Source organism: Cariama cristata, unplaced genomic scaffold, assembly GCF_000690535.1.
Source record: "Cariama cristata isolate BGI_N322 unplaced genomic scaffold, ASM69053v1 scaffold25639, whole genome shotgun sequence".
Taxonomy (NCBI): domain Eukaryota; kingdom Metazoa; phylum Chordata; class Aves; order Cariamiformes; family Cariamidae; genus Cariama; species Cariama cristata.
In genome coordinates, this window is record NW_009637852.1 from 1,188 (window position 1) to 22,595 (window position 21,408).

General features: G+C 35.4%; 1 protein-coding gene across 1 annotated transcript in view; it reads right to left on the reverse strand.

The window, feature by feature from the left end:
• Window positions 1–656: 656 nt before the first annotated feature.
• KIAA1377 (KIAA1377 ortholog) overlaps window positions 657–21,408 on the reverse strand; it is a gene marked incomplete at its 3' end in the record, with an annotated part of 24,736 nt that continues 3,984 nt past the window's right edge. Inside the window, exons 2-5 of the mRNA XM_009708509.1 lie at window positions 20,532–20,677; window positions 19,069–19,174; window positions 13,361–13,559; window positions 657–2,772 (exon numbers count right to left, since the gene is read on the reverse strand). Coding sequence (XP_009706811.1) covers window positions 657–2,772; window positions 13,361–13,559; window positions 19,069–19,174; window positions 20,532–20,677 — 2,567 coding nt within the window. The remainder of the gene's footprint in view (window positions 2,773–13,360; window positions 13,560–19,068; window positions 19,175–20,531; window positions 20,678–21,408) is intronic.

Here is a 21,408-nt window from a genome sequence, read left to right on the forward strand (position 1 = left end):
CTCTATCTTACCAATCAGTCTCTGTATCTTCTTGTTCCCAAGGCTAATTTTTAATGAAATGCAGGATTGGTCCTCAAATTTCTTAAAATTCTTTATAAATTGGATATACTTTGCAGCACAGCAAAATTTGTCTGGTAGAAGCTCATTATTTTTAACTTACATTTCATTTTTTTGAGCATTAATTGCATTACCTGGACTAAAACTTCATAATTTTAGGCATTTACAGCATTTTAAGAACATGGTGGATCTATATTTCTTTCACTCTCAAGTGGCAGTGACTGTTGGACAACAAGCTATGACTCTCAGTTACCTTGTAAAACTTGCTCATATAAACTTAGTCACTTCCTCCTATATCATTATTTAATCCACCTGTCACATCTGCTCCATTAGTCAGGAATATAATCTCAGGGAAAATACTTCCTTTTCATTTAATATTGTAGTCAGCTATTAAAAATGGGGATTGACATTTAGAGGCCTCTGGGCACCACTAGAATAGAAATGACAATGACAAATGGTGAAAACTTGTTAAAACTGGCTGTGTTGTGTGAATGGATGAAAGGCTGGATGTTTTAACTGAAAACAAATTTGTGATGTAATTGAAAAAGACTTTTGTCTGAACATCCCCCCTCTCCCAAACCCAGAAACATGACTCTTACCAGTAGCAGAGTTTTTTTGAGTTCGGGCAGTATGCGCTCCTTGGCAGGAGGTACTTGTTTTTCCAGATGCTGGGATATGATGGAGATGTAATCTGTTTTCTGTGTTAGCAAGTCTTCTTTCAGAGCAGGTTACGGAACAATCTTGACAGGCGCTTGTCTGAACACTATTTACAGAACAAGTATTTTGTGGCCACAGTTTGTATTTGGCTGTGGTGCAGGCAGGTGTAAATCTGGCAGTGACCACGTTAGAATAAGTAATACTCCCCTTGGTTTTTGTACTGTTTCTATTTAAAACCTTATCTGCTAACACAACATGCCTTTCATTTAAATCATTCCTGCTTGTAGTGGTAGCTTGAAGACTGGAAGACAGCAGTGGCTGACACCCAGGGCTAGCTGCGTTTTTGCCACTTCGATTTCCCAGCAGAGGTACAGATGGTGGGTGAGGTACTAGCAATTTCCCTGGAGCTTTTCGAGTTTTGTTGTCTCCAGTGACCAACTGCGGTTGGATTATAGTGCCTGTTCTCTTCTTTGGCATAAAAGTTGACTGGGCTCCTACAGATGTTGTTGTTCTAGCAATTTTTGCCATATTTTTGAGTTGGTTATCATCATTAATTTTAGCATTATTACTACATACTGGGGGTTTACTTTTTTCAACTTTTGATACCATCCAAGCATTTTTAGCAGAAACTGATCCAGTAGATATATTCTGAGACGTGCATTCTTTATTTGATTCTTCAGTATTAACATTTGGGTTTGATATATGAGACCTTTCCTGATGATTTTTTATGAACATGGAGTTTGAAGGTTGAGCAACAATACTTAGATTAGTAGTCTTAGGAGCATTATTTGTAGTTTGAACATATTGCAGCTGTGCAGAAGGTATTCCACTGGTGTTTTTTTCATCGCATTGTTCATTAGTTTCTATTATTATCTCCCTAATATCATCACACCATCTTAGACTTCTATTGCGTTTTTCATTTTCTGCATTGTCCTTTTTCATCTTTGCCAGTTCTATACTGTCTCTGACAGAAGACATGAGTCGAGTTCCAAAACTGGTCCCTTGGTTCGTAACCACATCTTTGAAATTACTGGGTTTGTATTTAGCATTCTTCTTTAAGATACTGCTGAATAACTCTGCTGGATTGCTTTCAAGAATATTGTTTTTCAGGGTTTTGTGCAGTGCAGCAGTGCCAGAATTGAACTCTGTATCAGACACCAGTAACATAGTTTCAACCATATTTCTCTTTTCTTCCTCTTCGTCATTCTGTTGCTTAACATCACACAAAACTGAGGCATTTGGTGTGTCTTGAAATAAAGATGATCCTGGATTAATGTCATCAATACATTTAATATTTGCTTCTTTTGTTTCAGTCACTCTTCCTGAGGTATTTTTTGAAAACTCTGCTCTGATGTTTTTGTCCTTTGGTAATGTATCAGCTGTGCTGGGAATGCCAGCAGAACATCCCTGATTAGGAAATAATGTTCTAGCTGTTGCAATAAGTTGACTGGAGGTTTCCACAGCTATAGTTCTTTTTTGTGGGGTCATTTTAAAACTCTGATCTTGCATCAGATCTTGAACTCCTTCTCCTGGAATAGAATCAGGGCTGGCCCAGTCTTTGCTAGGATGGAAAACAGGACTAGAAGTGGCTAATGTGCTAGCTGTTCCAGAATATGGCTTGCTTCTTTCTTCTTCTATGTTTTGTAGAAAAAAAGAGCTTTCTTGCTTACCAGAGGTAGAGAACTCTGCATGTTTGTTTCCAGATCTGTGGGAAGCAGATGATTCCTTTTCTGAATTGCCTACATGCTCAACAGGAGTTAGAACATTGCGTTTAGCTAAAACATCATGAATAGGTAAGTTGTGGTAGTGTTGCGAATCTACATTTCCCGGGCAGTTATTTAGATGCATATGTTTAGAAGAAGTACTTTGAGCTGTATGAAGCAAACCATTATTCCTAGTCTGTGATTTTTGGGGGTTGTACAGGGCACAGTCACACTGTGTAGTCAAAGATGATCTACTCGGTGTTCTGTAATTTCCATTTTGTTCTCCAGCCTCAAGACTGTCAAGGCTTGTCAGGCTTCCTGAATCATCTGTTTCATTGACTTCTTGAGGAACATTCTGAAATACAGGCATAAAACCAGACTGTTACATTTATCAGAAATGGTTTTTTGCTTATACCTTTTTTTCATTAACGAGAGCTTAGGCTAAAATACAATCAATATTGAGCTGGGTGTTTTTACAACTTGGGGTCATAGCACCATGAGTGTTTCCATCAAGTCAAAATTTACCTGTGTTCAATTGCAAAAGAAAATGATGTAGTTTGGGTCTGGAATTCAGAGGAAAGAGCTGCATAGTTCAACAAAATTCATCCAAAGTTTTATATAAATTCTACCATATCAGAAGAAGAACAAGATTTATCTAAACAACACTACTGTTTCTGGATTGCTCTATGACACAGGATGGTTTTAGTACTCTAACATGTAACGGAGTTTACAAAATGAAAAAGAATAGATGAAAATGCAGATTTAATAGTGGATCTTCTCCAAACTGGAATTTACCCATAATACTAGACCGAATATGTTTATTTTCATACAAAGTGCCACAAGTGATGAGGATTTAAGCCTCGTCATGGCAAAGACATCTCTCGGCTATCATAATCATAGTGATTAACAACTCCCTCCAGTGAAACCCCCTCTTCTCATCTTTCAGAAAGAAGAAAGTATCATCTGATCTATGAGGACAGATCAGGTCTAAGGACATATGGGATTCCCATCCATCCCCTCAACTTCTTTGTTGAACTTTAATGTAGTGATGAAAAAAAGCAACTGGCACCATCCGAATCGCCATTGGGACAACTTTATGTATGCACTACACAGGCATTTTCTTCACTATTACTTCTCTATCCAAACACTGAGATGCCCGACATAGCTGAAAATACATACTTCTTTAAGTACAAAATTTCAAAATACACAGAAACATAAAGGAAAACAAGCATATCAACTATTTTCTCAATCTCACACACTCTCTCTTGTGGAAGTGCAAGTTCGGTTCCACAAGTGAACTTGTGGAAGTTCACTTGCACACAACTCATCAGCTAAGTGATTCTAAACCATATGTTGGAAAAAATTAGTGTGAAAAACTAAGAGAAGCTGAATTAGATATGCAATCTTATACAATGAAGATTTTTTTTTTTCCCCATTAGTGACTTTAAATGGAAAATGTTTCAAGTAGCAAAATCTGTTAACCTAGCTAAGTGATTATATATCTGCGGGCAATTACAATAGAATTAACATTTTGAAAACTTAGTAAAGAATGCATAAAATTCATTAGTGAATAAGAACATATTTTTGTAGTAAACCTTTTTTTTATTCTAGTAAAATTGTTATACCATACTATTACACAGTTTATAGCTGTACAAATATTTTAAATTGCAGGATAAAAAGCTTAGTGAGTCCTGAAAGACTTTTTATGATTGAATTGAATCTTATCTTGCACTAAATGTTCAAAGGTTGGTGCAGTCTTCCATTGTAGTTATGATCTGAGATAAAGAAACTAAATAGAAGAACAAAGAACCAAGTGCAGGGAAAGTTCCCTTTAGGGAACATTTTCAGACTAAAGCTATACAAACCAGTGTCTTTCTAGTAGAAAAGAATATATAACGCTTTGTTAGCTATTTATTAACCTTTATGTTTGGCTAAATTATATTGTTAACCTCTGCTTGAACTTCACCAAACAAGGACAAGGCATAGGCTCAGAGTCTTGCATACCAGGCCAAATTTAAGAACTAACTTTGGAATTTTCAGATGGGGGAAAAAAAAAACAGTAAAATGAAATTCTAGGTGTCAGGCCTACTTCTTATCTAATTTAGAAACTGCACCCGTATAGCTAAACATGTGTTTCTAAAATGACTAATTTAAACAGATGAAAAATTTTGTAAGGATTGTTTTTAAAAAACCTGTTCCAATAGCAAGTTAGTTAAATTGGTAAATCTGGAGGGTGCAAGAAAAGTTGCAACTTTCAAAAATTAAGGTCAAAAAACTTCTACCCAGTTGCACTCCAGAGGTTGAAATAGACTTGATCCTGCATTAAATATAATTTTACTCTCCTTGTAAAACAAAACTTCATGGGAACACAAAATCTCAGTTGAGGCAACCTCCAGAAATAAGTTAGGAACTGAAGAATAAAGGATTCGTTATTTAAAGATGTACTCACTTTTACTTAATTCATGCAAATTTTATATTCATTTTGTTGCATCGTACAATTTCATCATTTGACACATTAAAGATGCTTATCATTCTCATTAAAATATTTACATATTTTATTTCCCTTTCTAGCCTACTCTGTAATGAAAATGAATGTAACATTTTCTTGTAAATATGCATAACTAGAACTACTTCTGCAGACCTAAAAAAGCATTCAACAATTATTCTTTTTTAGTGATCAGTAGCTACAGGGAAATAAACCTGGAAATCCCAATGATTTCATTTGATTTAATCTGTTAGAATATTATAGGATGAGAAGGAAACAAAAATATTCATAGAGTGTACTATCTTTTTATTTCCTGGATTTGCATATTGTTTCTGTTATATAAGTACAATCTATTGTATTGCCTGTTGCCTGCATTATCTTATATCCTAATGCATGAAATCTAAACCCAGCCTGTGCACATACTTGGTATTCTAGGAAAGGGAAAACTTACAAGGAGTTAAAAGAGGTCACTTAAGACTTAGAACAGCTGCGTCAAGCAAATTCATTTCAGAAAAAGCACTAAAACAAAGAGAAAACATGAGCCTAAGAAGTCTTTCATGAGGCCAACGAAAGAACAACATTGCAACAAGTGAAATTTTAAGAGAACCTGACAAGTGAATTTTCTGCCAAAGGACCCTGTCATAACGCTATTACACTAAAGAGCGGCTATATGTATATTTGACATTTTCTGCAAAGGAAGTGCTGGTTGTTCACAATTCCAAGAGGTGAATGGGAATACTCTTCCAAAGATAAATGCTGGAAAAATGCTACCTACTCTGAAAACCCAGGCCCCTCACCTCTCATGCTCCTTGCTATTTTGATAATTTTGACCAGTTTATTTACAGGAGTTCTTTGTGTACTATATGTGTATATACATTATGTTATACTTCATATTCATTGTGAAGTAAAAGACACCAGTGGTCACACATACAAAGCTACCTCTCAAAGCCCGTGCGGTGTCTAAACACCTTTACTGGTTTTGAGTTTACCAACTAGGGAATGGGAAAGTCCATTAGAAAATTAATGATCTCTCTTCTATGCAAGTTTGGAAAACATAATGTACATGGCACTACACAACATTGATTTCACGGAAGATCTGGGCAGACCCAAGAAAGCAAATATCACTGAGAAAGTGTTTTGGTCCTTACGTTACACAAGAGATCCATTATACTGTGCCAAACCCACCAAAGAAGCTATGGAGGTGTAGGATGAGCAGAGAAAAGCTTCCTATCAACACCTCTGCCTTTCCCAGGCTAAGTCCTAGGTGCCTAATTCCCCCCCCAAGCTATCTAGGATATAGAAACTAGCTATCTATAAACCTGAGTATTTAAAAGGACCTGATTTGCCTGTTTGGAAAATCATCACAGGATGCTAGAAATACAGGTTCAAACTTCTTGAGATAAAAAGAACTCAAGTTTCCAATTTTGTAGGCACTCAGCACTGCAGTAAGCCGTACTGTACTGAAAGATTTTTATAGAAAAGAGGTCTGAACCCTGAATGTCAGAGTTTCAAGTTCTGACTTCCAGTTTTAATGAAGTCCTTAACTAAATGTACACAACTGTGTAGGAAACAGGTTTTCAGCTAAACGTTTCTCTCTGTTACTTTCTATTAATTAATTTAACATCTCAATATTCAAGACTGCTGCTTCTCAGGATCCCTGTTCCAGGTGCCCAACTCTCACAGACTAACCTAATCATTCAACTCCAGAGGTGGAATTTATAATGCTAGTTTTTAAATACTATTAAAATTACTAAATGATTAAATGTTAAGGCACTGAGCACCACAATGCATTGGTCCCTTTTTTGTTTTTAACTCATTAATAAATTTGTTTTGAGACGGTGTCTTCTAGCCTGCAAATTTAAGAGATGGGGTCATGTAAAAATAGTATGGGACTGCATAATTGGAAAACATCATAAGACAAATAGACATGGAGAAAAATTGGGTGTGCATACGCAATATTAATTCTATAAATTCTTAACGGCTTAACTAATAATAATTTTAATGTTACACATAAAATGGAATGACATAATTTAATGAGCAAATTCATAGTTGTTTACAATCTATGTTATATCCAATGTCATTTTGGTTATCCCAAAAAAGGAGAATGGAGATCAGCTAAAACTTAGCCACTTTCACTTCTTTGGAATTTGCAGGTTGTAGGAAAAATGATGTTTTAAAAAATATTTCATGGATTAAGCTATTTCTAGGCAATACTTTAGAGACAGAAATGAAAGGGAAACAATTCTCAGAGATTTTTTTCCATTTTAAAGCAAAGAAATAATCCTTTCTCTCACTGATGGCTAAGGTCTTAATGATGAGACTCAAAGCCCTGCAATTATCATTTTTAGAAAATCTTTCCAACAAAGTCTGATTTATGGGGAAAGAGCAGCAGACTAACTGACGGAGGAAAGTATTTCTTTGTCTTTTAGAAAATTCAGAATCTGTCTTCCTGGTTTATTCTTATTCACAAATACACAAACAAGGCAAAGCATTAGGGCTGACAGATTTGAATGAACTGGAGCTGTAGCATCAGAAAAAAAATTAGTAATACTATTTGACCAGTACACACCTCCTAAAAGACCCACAACCATACAGCGTGTGAATATAATTTTTAAAATAATCCGTAGTTCAGCTGAGGGACAATCCTACCAGATCTCTCTTGCTAATTAGTATACATTTTTGGAGTCTATAAAAAGCATTACTTTTTCTTTTAGCAATGTAAATACAGTGCAAAGATGGAACATTTTTAACATGTTTCCACTCTATCTTGTGCACTGCACAGCAGCAACCAAAGCAGAAAGTGGATTTATATTAGGAAATCCTAAATGTCAGACACAGAAATACCTCTAGAATCATAGAATATCCTGGGTTGGAAGGGACCCACAAAGATCATTGAGTCCAAAGCATGACTCCACACAGGGCAACCTAAAAATTAAACCATATATCTAACAGCATTTTCTAAGATTATATATTTATAGCTCTCTAGAAATAAGTTTGTCTAATGAGATGGTTTCATGACAACATTTACTGCATGCTTCATTAATATAATCACTTATCTTGAAAAAAATAGTGACTGTTACGTTACCCATTTTACAAATTCCATTTTTTGATCATTTTTTCAAGACATATATTCCTCTTAAGAATGTTCCAGATATGATTTATAAGAACATGTACAAGATTTCAGCATCTACCTTCCTCTATACAGCCTACTGAATTTAAAGACTGATTTTTTTTCTTGCCACTCTTTGAAATAGCGTAATTCTTTAATTTGTTTGTTACAAGATCTTTCAGTCTCCTGGGTCCCAGTTATTCTCTGCTTATTCCTGTCCTCTGAATTCTGGCTGTTTGGTTTAACGCTTTATTCCCAGTTGGTGAGTCATACTTCCTTAGGGAGATATGCCAGTATCAGGCATAAACTGGACAGCAAAGCTCAAACTACTAAATACCACAGAAGTGCTGCTGCAGGTTTATAATAATTAATATTAAAAAAAAGTGAAAGAATTGATTAGGTTTCTGTGTACTCAGCCCACCATGAACCTACTAGGACAGAAGCAGAATACTGTTAGAAAAAAGTAGTTAAATTCTGTTTTGCTTTTCACTTCACAAAAGGTTTCTCTCTTTAAAAAAACAAAACAAAACAAAACCCAAAACACAGCTCTTCCATCTTCAAAGGGGTAGAATTATGCTGAACAGTGATACTTTAGTCTTGATGAGAAAGCAATAGATTTCCCAATATTCCCTGGAGACATTAGTATATACTATCTCTGATAATACCAAGTTGTCATAATATAATATAGCATCCTGGCAGACCAGTACGCACAAACTTTGTTATCTTCCACTCCCTTCCGGCAAGCAAACATTTTATTATTACAGTAACGGCAGTAAATGAAAGATCTGATACTGCTATTTTTTCTCTCTGTTCCTCTCCTTTAGCTACATTTATGAACATTTTACTCTGTTGCAGTAAAACAAATCACTTCAAAAATAGCTATGAAATACGGTAGAAATAATTTAGTACATAGTTATATATAAACATTTCATAGATGCATACATATATAGATATATGTATATGAGTGGAAAATCAAAAATGGAGTCATGCTAATATGTACGGAAATTCTTATGAAAAAAGTATATACTGGGAAAGGAGGAGCAAGTATATATTAGACGACAGTTCTCTGTTTCCCTGTTTCTGTGGTTTGTGAGCTGTGCTGTATGTGTAACAATCCTAACTTACCCACAAGCAAAGCTGTCTTAATGTATTAATCTACCTGTGAAACAAATACTTTTGTACTGAAAATGCTGTTTCAGCTTCAATCCTACATTATCACCTGCTCAAGCAGGGCTTTGAATGAAGGCAAGATACTCTTCCAACGACTGAACATCCAGATTGTCAGATATGAAGATTGCAATGTCATTTCATACAGCACAGGCTTGGAATAAAACACTATTTTACATAAAAAAACCTACTCTTGAGGAACAGGCAATCAAAACAAGTTCGATTATTTGGGTAAAATAATTCAGCCTGGAGATACATTTCAATTTGCCTTTATATGAAACTGTGAATTTTGGATTAGTGAAATAACAGGGAGGATAGTGGTATGTTGCAATATTGGTTGAAAGCCAATAAAAACTGAACACCTCTGATCTTGCCAAAAGGAAAATAAGTAGGGAAATCACTTGAGTTTGTCATGTAATTTAAGTGATCAACAGAAATATGCTAACATTCACAGTTCTAAGTAAAAAATGGCCAACATTTCTAGATTTAACGTGAGTATAGAAACCTATTTCAAGTCTTTGAATGGTCTCTTCAAAATCAAGTTTGACTTCAGTTCCAAGGCCATTTTATCCTAACCCTCCCTTTAAGAGTCTGTGTTCCCACTCACTAGCCCCGAGCATTCTACAAGTTCTTGACACTCAGGAGAGATTCTGTACACAGGCACTCCTTTTTTCCATGCTAGTCTTGTCTGCTTCTGAAGAGTTAGACTGATACAATACACCTTGCAGAAGGAACTCCTGTTTAACTCATTCCAGTCATACTACAAATGCACTTGAAAATTAATTCAGTTTTTCCATCAGTTACCTGAAACATTTCCATTTCATAGGCACAGTCCAACCTCAAAAGTATGGTAACACAAACAGCTAACAGTCATACAGATCAACTCACTCCTGCAAGTAAGGTAATGTCCATACCTACGTGTTTGCAGCATCTGCTGCCTTCATTCAGTGGAACATCGCTTAGAAAATATTCTTCGTTATTTCTGAGACTTATATAATTCTATGTGCAACATATATAAACACACAGAGAGTATAATAGGATACAAAATTCTATTGTATTCGAGATAATATAAGAATAACCCTCTGACATCATGGTTTGGGTTGCAATGTCTGATAAATGATACCTGTGTTCCCATCCCTATTTCAATAAATATTGAAGTATTTTATGCCAAGGGGATCAGTGTCCATAGAAAGACTGATACTGAGTACCTCAATGGCTGCACAATATGCTTGGAAAGAAAGGAAAGCCAAAGCAAAATTCATGCTTTAAATCAATCAGAAAGAGATTTAAATTTGGATTTCACAGATACCACTTGAATAACCTAATTATGGTCATATAAAGGAGGGAAAAGGAAAATACAATCTCTATGTTGTAATCTATACCTATTTTGTCTGTGAATTAGCTCTTACTTCCAAGTATTTTGTTTAAAAAGTGAAACAACAGAGGTAAAATGTGACATTGACTGAACAGTTTAATTCAAGCATAATGTATTGTTCTGGAAGAGCATAAAGATTTTGTACTGACCAAAACAATTTTGTATGGCCACCAAATTAAAGAGGTGATGAAAGGAAAAAGACAAAAGGTATCTGAATAATACTGTTGCTTGTCACAGTTGAGCCATTTTAATGGACATTCTCTAAATTATTCAGTTCAAGGCAGGTGCCAGAAATGGAAAATTTCAACGTAAACATTAACATTTGGAAAAATGATAAGCACTTGGGAGTAATGTCTTTTGGTGAAAAGCTGCATGCAGCTTTAGCTAAAGACCATGTCACCAGCTCCACCTTAAAGATTTTATTTATGCCTGCCACAAAACCATCAAAGGACTGTGCAACAAAACCTTTAATTGTGAATGAAGTTAGTATTAATTTCTTCAAAACAGAATATACTTATGGACATATAACAAAGAACAATTTGATGTACTGGCTTAGACATAACTGTTGCACAAAATAAAATCTACTGCTCTCAATAATTTAAGCAAAATAGTTTTGGAGAATGGTAGAAGGGTCACTGAAAACCTTGGCTTACTGCTGAAACTATACAAATTTTTAGGGATGGAAAGCAGGGAACACACCAAATCTACTGGTAAAGGTCTACATAGAACTTCATTGCCCTGTAGGAAAGAAAAGAATTTTAGGAATCTTTATAATCCTGCTGGGCCTGTAAAAACAGAAACAAAGAGAGGTCAAAGGATCTCAATGGATGGTTAGACTGCAAAGCATGTGCGCAGTGAAGTACTTTGACATTAGTTTCAGAAAGGCAATGCTGAAATGACTTTGGACAACAGACAGTAACAGGACTACTGAAGCCTATTCACGTCAGTAAGATCATTATAAATAATCATAAACTATAAATTATACATTTTATTAGTAAGAGTATTATAAACGGTATTTCACATCACAGGAATTCACAATGCACATGCACACCAGCACAATCCAAGTATTAAACTTCCAAAACTCAGGCCTTAGAACAATGACAATAGCTTTCTTGACTATTTTTCTAACCAGAGTCTAAGGCATGCAATTTCAAGAAAGAAAGTCCAAATGCTGAAGTATAAATATTTACAATTTGAAACTTTATCAGAGGGAAGAAGCTGAGCAACCCCCAGTGGTAGCAGAAAAATACATTCTGGAAGAAAAAGCAAAATTTTTCACAGGACCACAGCATTTTCAAAAATATATTGATTTGTAAACACAAATTACTATATTATATGCAATGTCCAAAGCTGATGATAACATTTACAAAAAATATGAGTAAAAAGTCATGCATGACTCACGGCAGTTTTTTCCTCGAATTCAATTAGAATGTGATAACTGTGTTTGATAAAATACACTACATTGTAGTTGTCTTACAATATATTAAGAAGAAACGCACAATGTGGTATTAAGAAAAAAAACTTAGACTGTTTTGTATTTTGTTTGAAAGTAGTTATCTAGAATTCTGTTCTGTCATCTCTTTTCTATAAATTGCCATTTGCTCTTCCTTCTTTTATGCTTGGAACTAAGAATGAACACTAATCAACAACCTTGCCGGTACAAACTGTACTTTTTGTCTTATCAACCTTTTTGAAATTTACTCCAGTTGAGTGAGATTTTCTGTTAGCCACCAGCTGCTCAAGATTCTCATGAATACCCATCAGAACAAAGTAGGTACAAGGACACAGATGAATGTGCCTGAAAACACCAATATCAAAGAACTCAAACTATATCTGAACTGTATACAGTCTTTCAAAAGTTATCCATACACGTGTATTAAAAGGAAAAGCCCTTGCTCTGTTGCCACCAGTATCTCATGGCTCTAGCCATCACCAATATAAAGGGATGGTGCTTCATAGAGTCAAGGTCATTTCAGACACCACAAGTTCAGACACCAGTAGATAATATTACAGAAATAAAAGAATGAGCCCAAAATTATGCCCTCTTCATTCCAAAAAATGTAATATTGAAGACAATATTTTGAAAATCAAAAACAACACTGACAGACCTAAAATCACACTTAAAATTGCAGTTACAAGAAATCACTTTGGAACTCGGTTCTTCTTGATTTTCACTGTGTTTCTAAGGTGACTTTTGAAACTGATTTTGGGTCAAAAAATTAGTTTAGACAGAACGTTAATGGGCTTGTTACTGGAACACCAAAGATGACAAAAAAGGATCTCAAGAGACTTGAAGTCAATCCCTAAGAAATCACCACACATTAGAAAAAAACCCAAGAAATATAAAAAATCCCAACATTTGATCTACCATAATTACACTGCTATAGCATCTTGTGCTGAGCTGTAGCAATCAACAAAGCAGAAACTGAAGTGCAAATTGCAAGCCACCAGTTTAGGTTTGGAGCTGGCACAAAAATCCTGTAATGGACTAATGGCTAGCTACTTCAAAGCCAGGAAGTCTGACATACAAATCTTATGTTCACAGAAAGAAAGACAACATGACAGATATCTTTGAAGAATTTGTGAAAATATTCTTGCAAACATTTTTAAAGATCTCTGATTTCTTACTGAAAAATATGTATAATTTTACTATAAATAATCTATTGGTAAGGCATAGTACAGGGTGCCCTCAGGTGTTGCCTACTTGGTCAGGAGTGCTTAAGAGACCTTTCATTTTTATCACATTCAAGAAACTTTCTATCACATTTAAGAAGCATCATGTCATGAATCACATGGAAATATCACACCTCCAAGTTGCTGAGATGCTGTTTTTCAAGGAGTTGTTGCATTTCTTTCAGCTTTGTCTGGAAGATAAGTTGGTTACAATCCATGTTCATTCTACTGCTTTCTTGTATTGTTTTACCGCCGTCAACCATTGCCACAATCTGCTTCTGGTGGAAAGAACCATTTCCAGATGCTGACGAGGATGAAGTGTCACCTGTGGTTCTTGATACAAGCAAATAATTTGTTACTTTGTCTTATTTCTTTGAGTTAACTCTACACTTTTAAACATTTTTCTTTCCAAAAGTATACATCATCAATAAATGCCTGGCAAGTGAAGGACAGCTATACTATATGTAACTACAAGTGGTGCTGTTAGTACTGTCTAAAACTCTCCAACACTTTCCATTTTAAACTTTCTGCTATTTGTAAATAGTCGGACTTTTCCGATTGGGTTGTCGGGTGTCTGCCTCAGGATGAATTAATCTGGAAAATGTCAGCCAACAGTTTGGTCATTTACAGAAATGGAACACGGAGAGTTGTTTTTTTTAAAAAAAAAAACAAAAACAAAAACAAAGAACCACCAAACCAAAATGGCCTTTATTTTTCCATAAGATTGGCTTATCTAGAGGATAACTATATAAAGATACTCTCAGATATTCCTTTACTTCAAACAGCAAGAAGTCTTTGTAGTATCTAGAAAGTCCAATTCTACTGATGATGTGCAATGTCATTAATGTGGTACATTAAAGAATTTGTATTTGCTACCTGAAAAAAAAAAAAATATATTTGGAGAAGCTAGTGTAGCTGGGTACTGTGGTCAGAGTGAGCCCAAATTAAGACAGAGGAAACCACAGGTTTCTACAGGATGAGAATTAGCAAGAGCCATGGAGCTAGCTGACACCCAGGAATCAAAGAACCAAGAAGCACATGAAGGCAAACGACAAGGAAAAGGTGCAATCAGAGACTAGGAAGGCAGGGACTATGTAGCGAGATATGTTCAAGAATAAAAAGCATATAGAACTGGAACAAGGCTGGGTAAGATCACTAGGAATAGGAACCAAGCTTTGGAAAACAAGAAGCAAGAACTAGGCAGATACCAAGGATGAGAAAAACAAGAAACAAAGAGCTTTAACCAATACGAAAGGTAGGCCTTAAAAAAAGGCAAAAATAACACACAAACCAAAACCCACCAGCTCATAGGTAGATCAAACTTTAGTGTTCTGGAAGCATAACTATAACCAGGTTGCCAGCTATGTTTGACTGCCTAGGTGGAACAGTTTAGCAAAGGACATGGATTCTGTCTTTTGTCTCCAACCTGTCTCTAGGGCCCTGAATGCCCTTAGTCTGGCATATTCAAAGAAGCACATACAGAGATCTGTTACCAGATCCACAACGGTTCAGTAGAGCCATAACCCTTACAATTGATTACAAAGCCAAGCTTATGTCTTGCTGGTTTAGGATCAAGTATTTGTTGTACTCCACAATGATTACAAATGGTGGTAGGAGGAAAACAGATTTTGGAAACAGGTTATCAGTATAAACTTTCAGGGAAGTTATTTGTAAAATGGGTATACCTTTACCAAAAAGGGGAGATCCAGCTTTTATTTTACCAGGTTGATCAAGTCCAGTATTTGAAATGATACTTTGTCTCATCAGTCACAGGATTTCGAGTAACAAACCAAACCTTATTGTCCATTCAATACACAGATGCTTTCCAACATTCCCAGGATGCATTTCTCTCATGTAGTTTCTTAGCAGCATCAACATGACCCCTTAAATATTGCTAAATTGGGTGAAAGTGTTTAGCTAAATTTGTTGCAAAAGTGAACTTTTAGTCTATGTGCAACTAAATATGAAAATCATACTTCGCGTATTTCCCTCTTTTTTATTGAAATTGGAATCTGGCTCAACACGATGATCTACTATGCACATTTTACCCATCCTCATTTTCAGTGAAGTTGATGGTGAGGAAGATGGTTCCTTTCATGTATGGGCAATATGCAGTATAGGAACTTAGAAGAAGACATGAGTATTTCATGCCACACAAAGCTATCTTCCTTAACAGCTGGCACCCCTATTGAGCAAATTTGAACAGTACAGTCACACAATATATACACAGACCTCACCCTGCTCTACTGCCTATCCAGCAGAGATGCATTATTAGGAAACATGTATTGTCTCTAGCTGGAGACGGCTATCATATGTCTAATATGTACAGAAACTCAACAATCCCTTTTCTTCATTTCTCTCAATTTCTTCAGCTTAAGTTTCCACAGGTCCATCTTCTGAGCCTTCATCTATTTCATCCTCTTTCTGTATCTAAAATTATACTCCCTGTTAAAATCAGTTCCTTTTCTTTTTAGTACATGTGTCAAATGGGTAAATAGTCTAATGAGACCTTTTCTGTATTTATTACAATACTTACAGTTTTAGGACAATGGAAAATGGAAACTTTCATCCCATCAAGATTATTGCTATTTTTCAGAAGATTTTATAAAATACTCTGAAAAAGCTGGCTTAATTGCACTGACTTAAGCAGACATGTATATTTAGCAGAGTCTAAAAAGGAATTGATTATTTCTGATTAGATGGCTGATAGCAAAAAGGGAGAACAATTTCTCATATTTATTTATAGAACTCAGAAAACTGCATTCTGTGTTCTTTTAAATGGGAGATATCCTCCTTATCCAAAAACTTTCTGTACCTATCCACTTTTAAGGACTTTGCTACTGTGGACCAGACTGATAGACACCTAGCCCCAAAAAATCTGGTGCCTTTTTTTTTTTCTGAGGTGGGGAGAAGTTTCTTGATATCTATTTGGATGTTTAGACCATTTATATTTATAAAAGTTCCTACATTCCAACTCTTTTCAGAGAACATTTTTGATTTGTCATAATTAAATTTCTATTCCAAGACTGAACCTAACAAATACAACTGTTTTTAAACACAAGCAGGAAAATATATCTTGTAAAAGAGCAGCACATTATTTACACACCTAATGTGCACACATCCCAGTGTCTGTTAGCTAATGCGTTGACTAAAATCTTTGCTTCAGTATTTAATAATTCAACGTTACTAAAAGCAGAGTAGCTCTACTGCAAGCACAGAATACAATCTCTCACTCATTAGCTGGTTCAGGATTTTTTGCCTTTCTCCAAGAGGAGGTAATATATCTCCATTGCTTAATTTAATTTTTTTACAAATTTTTCAACATAGACATTGAGAATCTTATAAAATTCACTTATATCCAGTTGGGTCTGCAGCCATATTTATCTTGAATACTTAATACAGTATTCATTTCTTCCTTTAAAAAGGGACTGTCAATGAATTCATTTACATGAATATACACATTTTATTTCTGAGGGAGGGTAAATTCTAAAGATGATAGCATATTTTTGGTGTGAGTGTTTATAGAAGTGTAAGAAAAGATAGAAATACAGAAAGGGATCTACTACCTCATCTGAGTTAGTTATTAGCTGTCCCAAAAATTCCAATTAAAGGGATTATAAGACATTTTTAAAGCTTTACAGCTCAGAATTGGTGAGTTTTGAAGAACCTTCACATTTGAGAACCTTCTCAAAATGCTTTTCTCTATCAAAACTTACTTTGCTGTACCAATTTGCAAGAAATTTATTTGCCCTCTAAGAGAATTTTGCACCATTTTTGGAACCAAGTCTCAAAATACAGAAATGCCACTTTTATGACCCACACAAACTATGGCTCCCAGACCAAAACTAAAAAGAACAACCCTGCACTAACATCTTCTGCAGCAGACCAGAAGAATCTATGCTGCATAGCACGTGTTCAGTTTGAATCTCAGGGCTAGTAAGGGTTTGTGTCAGATGCAGACAAAAATGCATAGAGAATGTTCTGTAACAAGGAAGGAAGACAAATTGTTAGAGTAAGCAAAGCTTTATTTCATATTAATTTGTATACTTTGCCCTTATACACAAGCCTGGACTGCAATAACTGAATTCTTTTTGCCTTATTACCATACCCCCCAATATTCTCTACATCCTCCTTCACCCACCCCATATGGTTCCTACCCAAGCCTCCTAGTTACCAGCTGGGGAAGAGGCAGCACATTCTGTGGCAGGTTCCAAGATACTCATGTGTTGTCTTATCCATACTAACTGGCTTGTGACCTGACAATAGGTCAATGTGGACTCAACTTTTCAACCTTTTTCATGCTAGGATCACTTGTTTGAATTATTTCTTCCTTGCCCAATTGCCACTTTCAAACTTGTAGAAATATAATTATCTTTGAGATTCTTAGCGGTCTCTCAAATTTGGTCACTAGGGGAACACAAATTGTAAAAGAATGTGAAGGTATAAATTTAATTTCCTTAGGAAATCAGGTTATAATAATGAAAATGAGGAAAAGAACACACTATCTTTATTACAGGACAGTGAGTTTTAAAAATTATACAAATATAATATGGAGTGACAACAATGTTATACTTCAAGAGATAGTAAGTGGTTTGAAGAGGTCTTGAGAGAAAAATGTGAGCCTCTAAGGCACAAGGAGCAGTCTGAAGAAAGATGACTAATAAGGAAAGAAATGATAAAGGCAGGGGGAAAAGGCACTGAGCTGCTGTCCTTAATCGAGCCTATGAGTGAAATGAGACAAACAATCAGGAACCTTGAGAAAGAGCTCAGAAACATCTACATTTTTTTGCTACAATTTCAACTTATATGTAGCAGGTAGATTTTTTTGTTTATTTTTATGGCTGCAATCCTCCTTTATTATGTCAATCCAGTGTAGTAGCCGCAGAACTATATGCATGTTGACCAGCAGATAGCATGAGTATTTAGCTCTAAGAGGTATGAAATATTTTCTCAATTGCCCAGTATATCACCTGCTAACATGTATTAATCAGCAGTAGATATGTAATCAAACTGAATATTAACATCACAATGAAGAACACATTGAAGCTCAAAAGTAGGGAGACCGCTTTTAGACAGTATTTATCTCTATTCTGAACACCTGCACAATTTACAGCATGCAGAAAATAATTATAATAATAGCAATAACAAAAATAAAACCCTGAACTGAAATGTTAAAGAAATGAGAGATTAGGAAGGGGATAATCAGGCAGGAGTATCAAATACAGCAGATGATAGATAAACTATGCATGAATAAATATTCTGTGATAAGTCAAGGTATCTTAGAAAAAGTGCTTGGGTAGAGTGAAAAGTATGCAGTTCAAATTGTATGTGATATAAAAAGAAATTGCAGACAAAATTGTTACCAGGATGCTCAAGACACATATAAAGGATGAGAAATTTAAAGGAATGACAGCCGGAAAGAAGATAAGATCATGGGATGAATATACAAACTAAACTATCCTTGAATGTCAAAAGGAAAAAATCTGGATGAGAATAAGAAATCACCTAGACAGAATACTTTATAATTTATAGAACAGCACATGGCCTGTTAACCGTGGCAATCTGAGTCAGGCTATAACTGAATGGGGACTGGGTTAGCCCTGACTATTCCCAGAATTCTGCTGAAGGGAAAAGGTTTGTGTCATCTTCTCTGCTGTTTTACAAAACGGACACAAACAACTCAAGAATGTTTCGTAACGTTTCATTGGAACAGTTCAGAGAAATGCTTTCTTTGCCACAAGAGAAATGGCCTACAATTTCTTAAAGAGTAATTGTCTGCTGTTTATTGAATGCACTAAGCAATTTACTTCCTTAGATCATCAGAGTAAACAGAAATACTTACCTGATGTTGGTTTTGCTTCTGCTGGGCGAACACAGTCCTGGTGTTAAAGCTGATCCTCTAATTTGTGCAAGAGCTTCTTCTAACGAAGGAGTTGCTTTTGTCTGGACTAGAGGGATTAGAGGAAAAAAAACAATGGGAAAAAAAAAATTAAAATTGGAATATTTTACCATAAATGGTTTGGTTAAGTTTCTGAAGTTTGGAAGCCTAAATACAGACTGTTACAATAAACTAAGCGGTTTAGCATCATTAGACATGCTAGAGCATCTCTAGTTCGTCTGAAACAAAACCTCAGCCTATTTAAGTGTTTACAGTAACACATGTATTCAACAGTTTTGCTATTTTTTTTAGACTGCACTGCTGAAAAAGTAGATTAAAAAATCCAGCACTGACTTTGTTTTTACATCATGATTATCCCACTGATGCAATAAACCAAAGTTATGGCTTGCAGATATTTTATAGAAGCCAAATTGTAACTTAATAATTGAATCAGTGGAGAAAGAAAGAGTCCAGATATAGGCACAAAGTGTTGCCTCTTTCAAGTAAGTACAAGTAGGGCAGAAAGTGGCAGAGGCCGAATTGCTATAAAGGAAAACCAAGAAAAAAAATTGTCATTCATTATATTGCTTCACAGTCTGGGCTGTCAGTGGAGCTACGAAGAAGCCCTAAACCAGTACTGTTCTATTTTGTTATTTTAATCTGACATTTGATCTTGAAGTCAGAGACATTACCTCACAGTTGGCACAACTGCAGTTGGGAGACTAAATCTGTTAAAGAATACCTAAGTAATATACCATATCTTAAGAGTTGCAACACTGGAAAGCTGACTGGAAATCAGACTTGGCTGATGCTGTTAAAAACTCCTGCCAATCTGCACTGAATCCAAGAAAGCAGGAACTGAGTTGAAGTGATCATTACTTCCCAGCAGCGAGAGAACAGCTTAAAAAGCTGACTAATTCAGCAAAAGTTATGTAATACATTAATATAAGCTAGGACTGCTTTTACTTAATGATAAACAAAGTGCACATTCTTGAATACTTCATATTCAGGGGATCAAATAGCAAATCATTATACTATCCTGGTAACTTACTTTCAGTGGCCTTGTAACACCTCACATCCAGCTGTGAAAGCATGGTATTGTAAGCAATGAGCACACTGCAGTGAAAAAAGTGGGGAAAACCTAGGAAGCCACAATATCCCAAGGAGGTGATGTACTTACTGTGACCAGAATATAATGAAATATCTCACAATACAATTTAAAAATAAATAAATACATTTGGTTTTTTTTAAATTCCCTCTACCCAATTTTGTTGTATGTATCAGATTTGAGCTTCTTGTCAGTTAAATTTTGCTTATATGAATTCAATTAATTAAAGTGAAGTTAATTGTTCTGTTTGCCTCAATTATATTCTATTAATAGAAAAACAATTGTATTGTGAATAATGGTTAAATTTTAATTTACAGACCTATTTGCTTGTGCCCAGAAAAAGGCAGATGAGCCCGCTGGAACTTATCAGTTAATTCCTGAAGTTTAATTCTCCTCTGCTGCAGACATTGTTCTCTAAATCTTTGTTCTTCTTCTTCTTGTTGCTTCCGTCTTTCTACAAAGGCTCTGTATTTAAGAAGCAAAAGTAGATGATCCCTATGTTTTCTAACTACATTTACCAAAATATTAGTAACTTACTTGCTTATCAATTTGCAATTTTATTACAAAAGGTTGCTTGTTCATAAATTGAATGCTAGAAACTTCAGCACAGGTGGATTGTTATGGTTTGTCTGAACATAAATGGGACAGTGGGTGTTGAATAAGAGACACACCATAAACTTTTTATTTTTTTAGCCTCAACCAGAGATTTGATTCTTTCTTATATGTGAATTAACATGCAGACTCAACCAGTTCTTGGCACCAACGTGACTTTCGCCACAGTCTTCATGTTAGCATGTAAATGTATCACAGTGAGCAGATCAATAGAAAGGTGAACTGCAAGTGCTCTCTGTGCGTGCCTTTCACAAGCTGTTGGGGAAATAGTAACAGTTTAAGAGTTGTTATTCAGAAATAACACAAAAGAACTACAGCTTTTACCTAAAAATATGCAAGAGTTAGTATCAACTTCTAGTTGTTGAGAAGATTCCTGAAAGATGATCAGATTAGTAACACAAAATAGGAAAAGATAGTAATGTGAAACTATGATTGACACAATCAGTTGTTAATATAAAATATGTTAAATGTGTCCTTCTACTGGCTGGGAAGCAAAGCAGGCCCTCATCCAAATCAACCATCGTCACAAAGCTTTCCTTCGATAGGCACAAGCTTGATGAAGCTATGTGGAATTTTTATTCCTG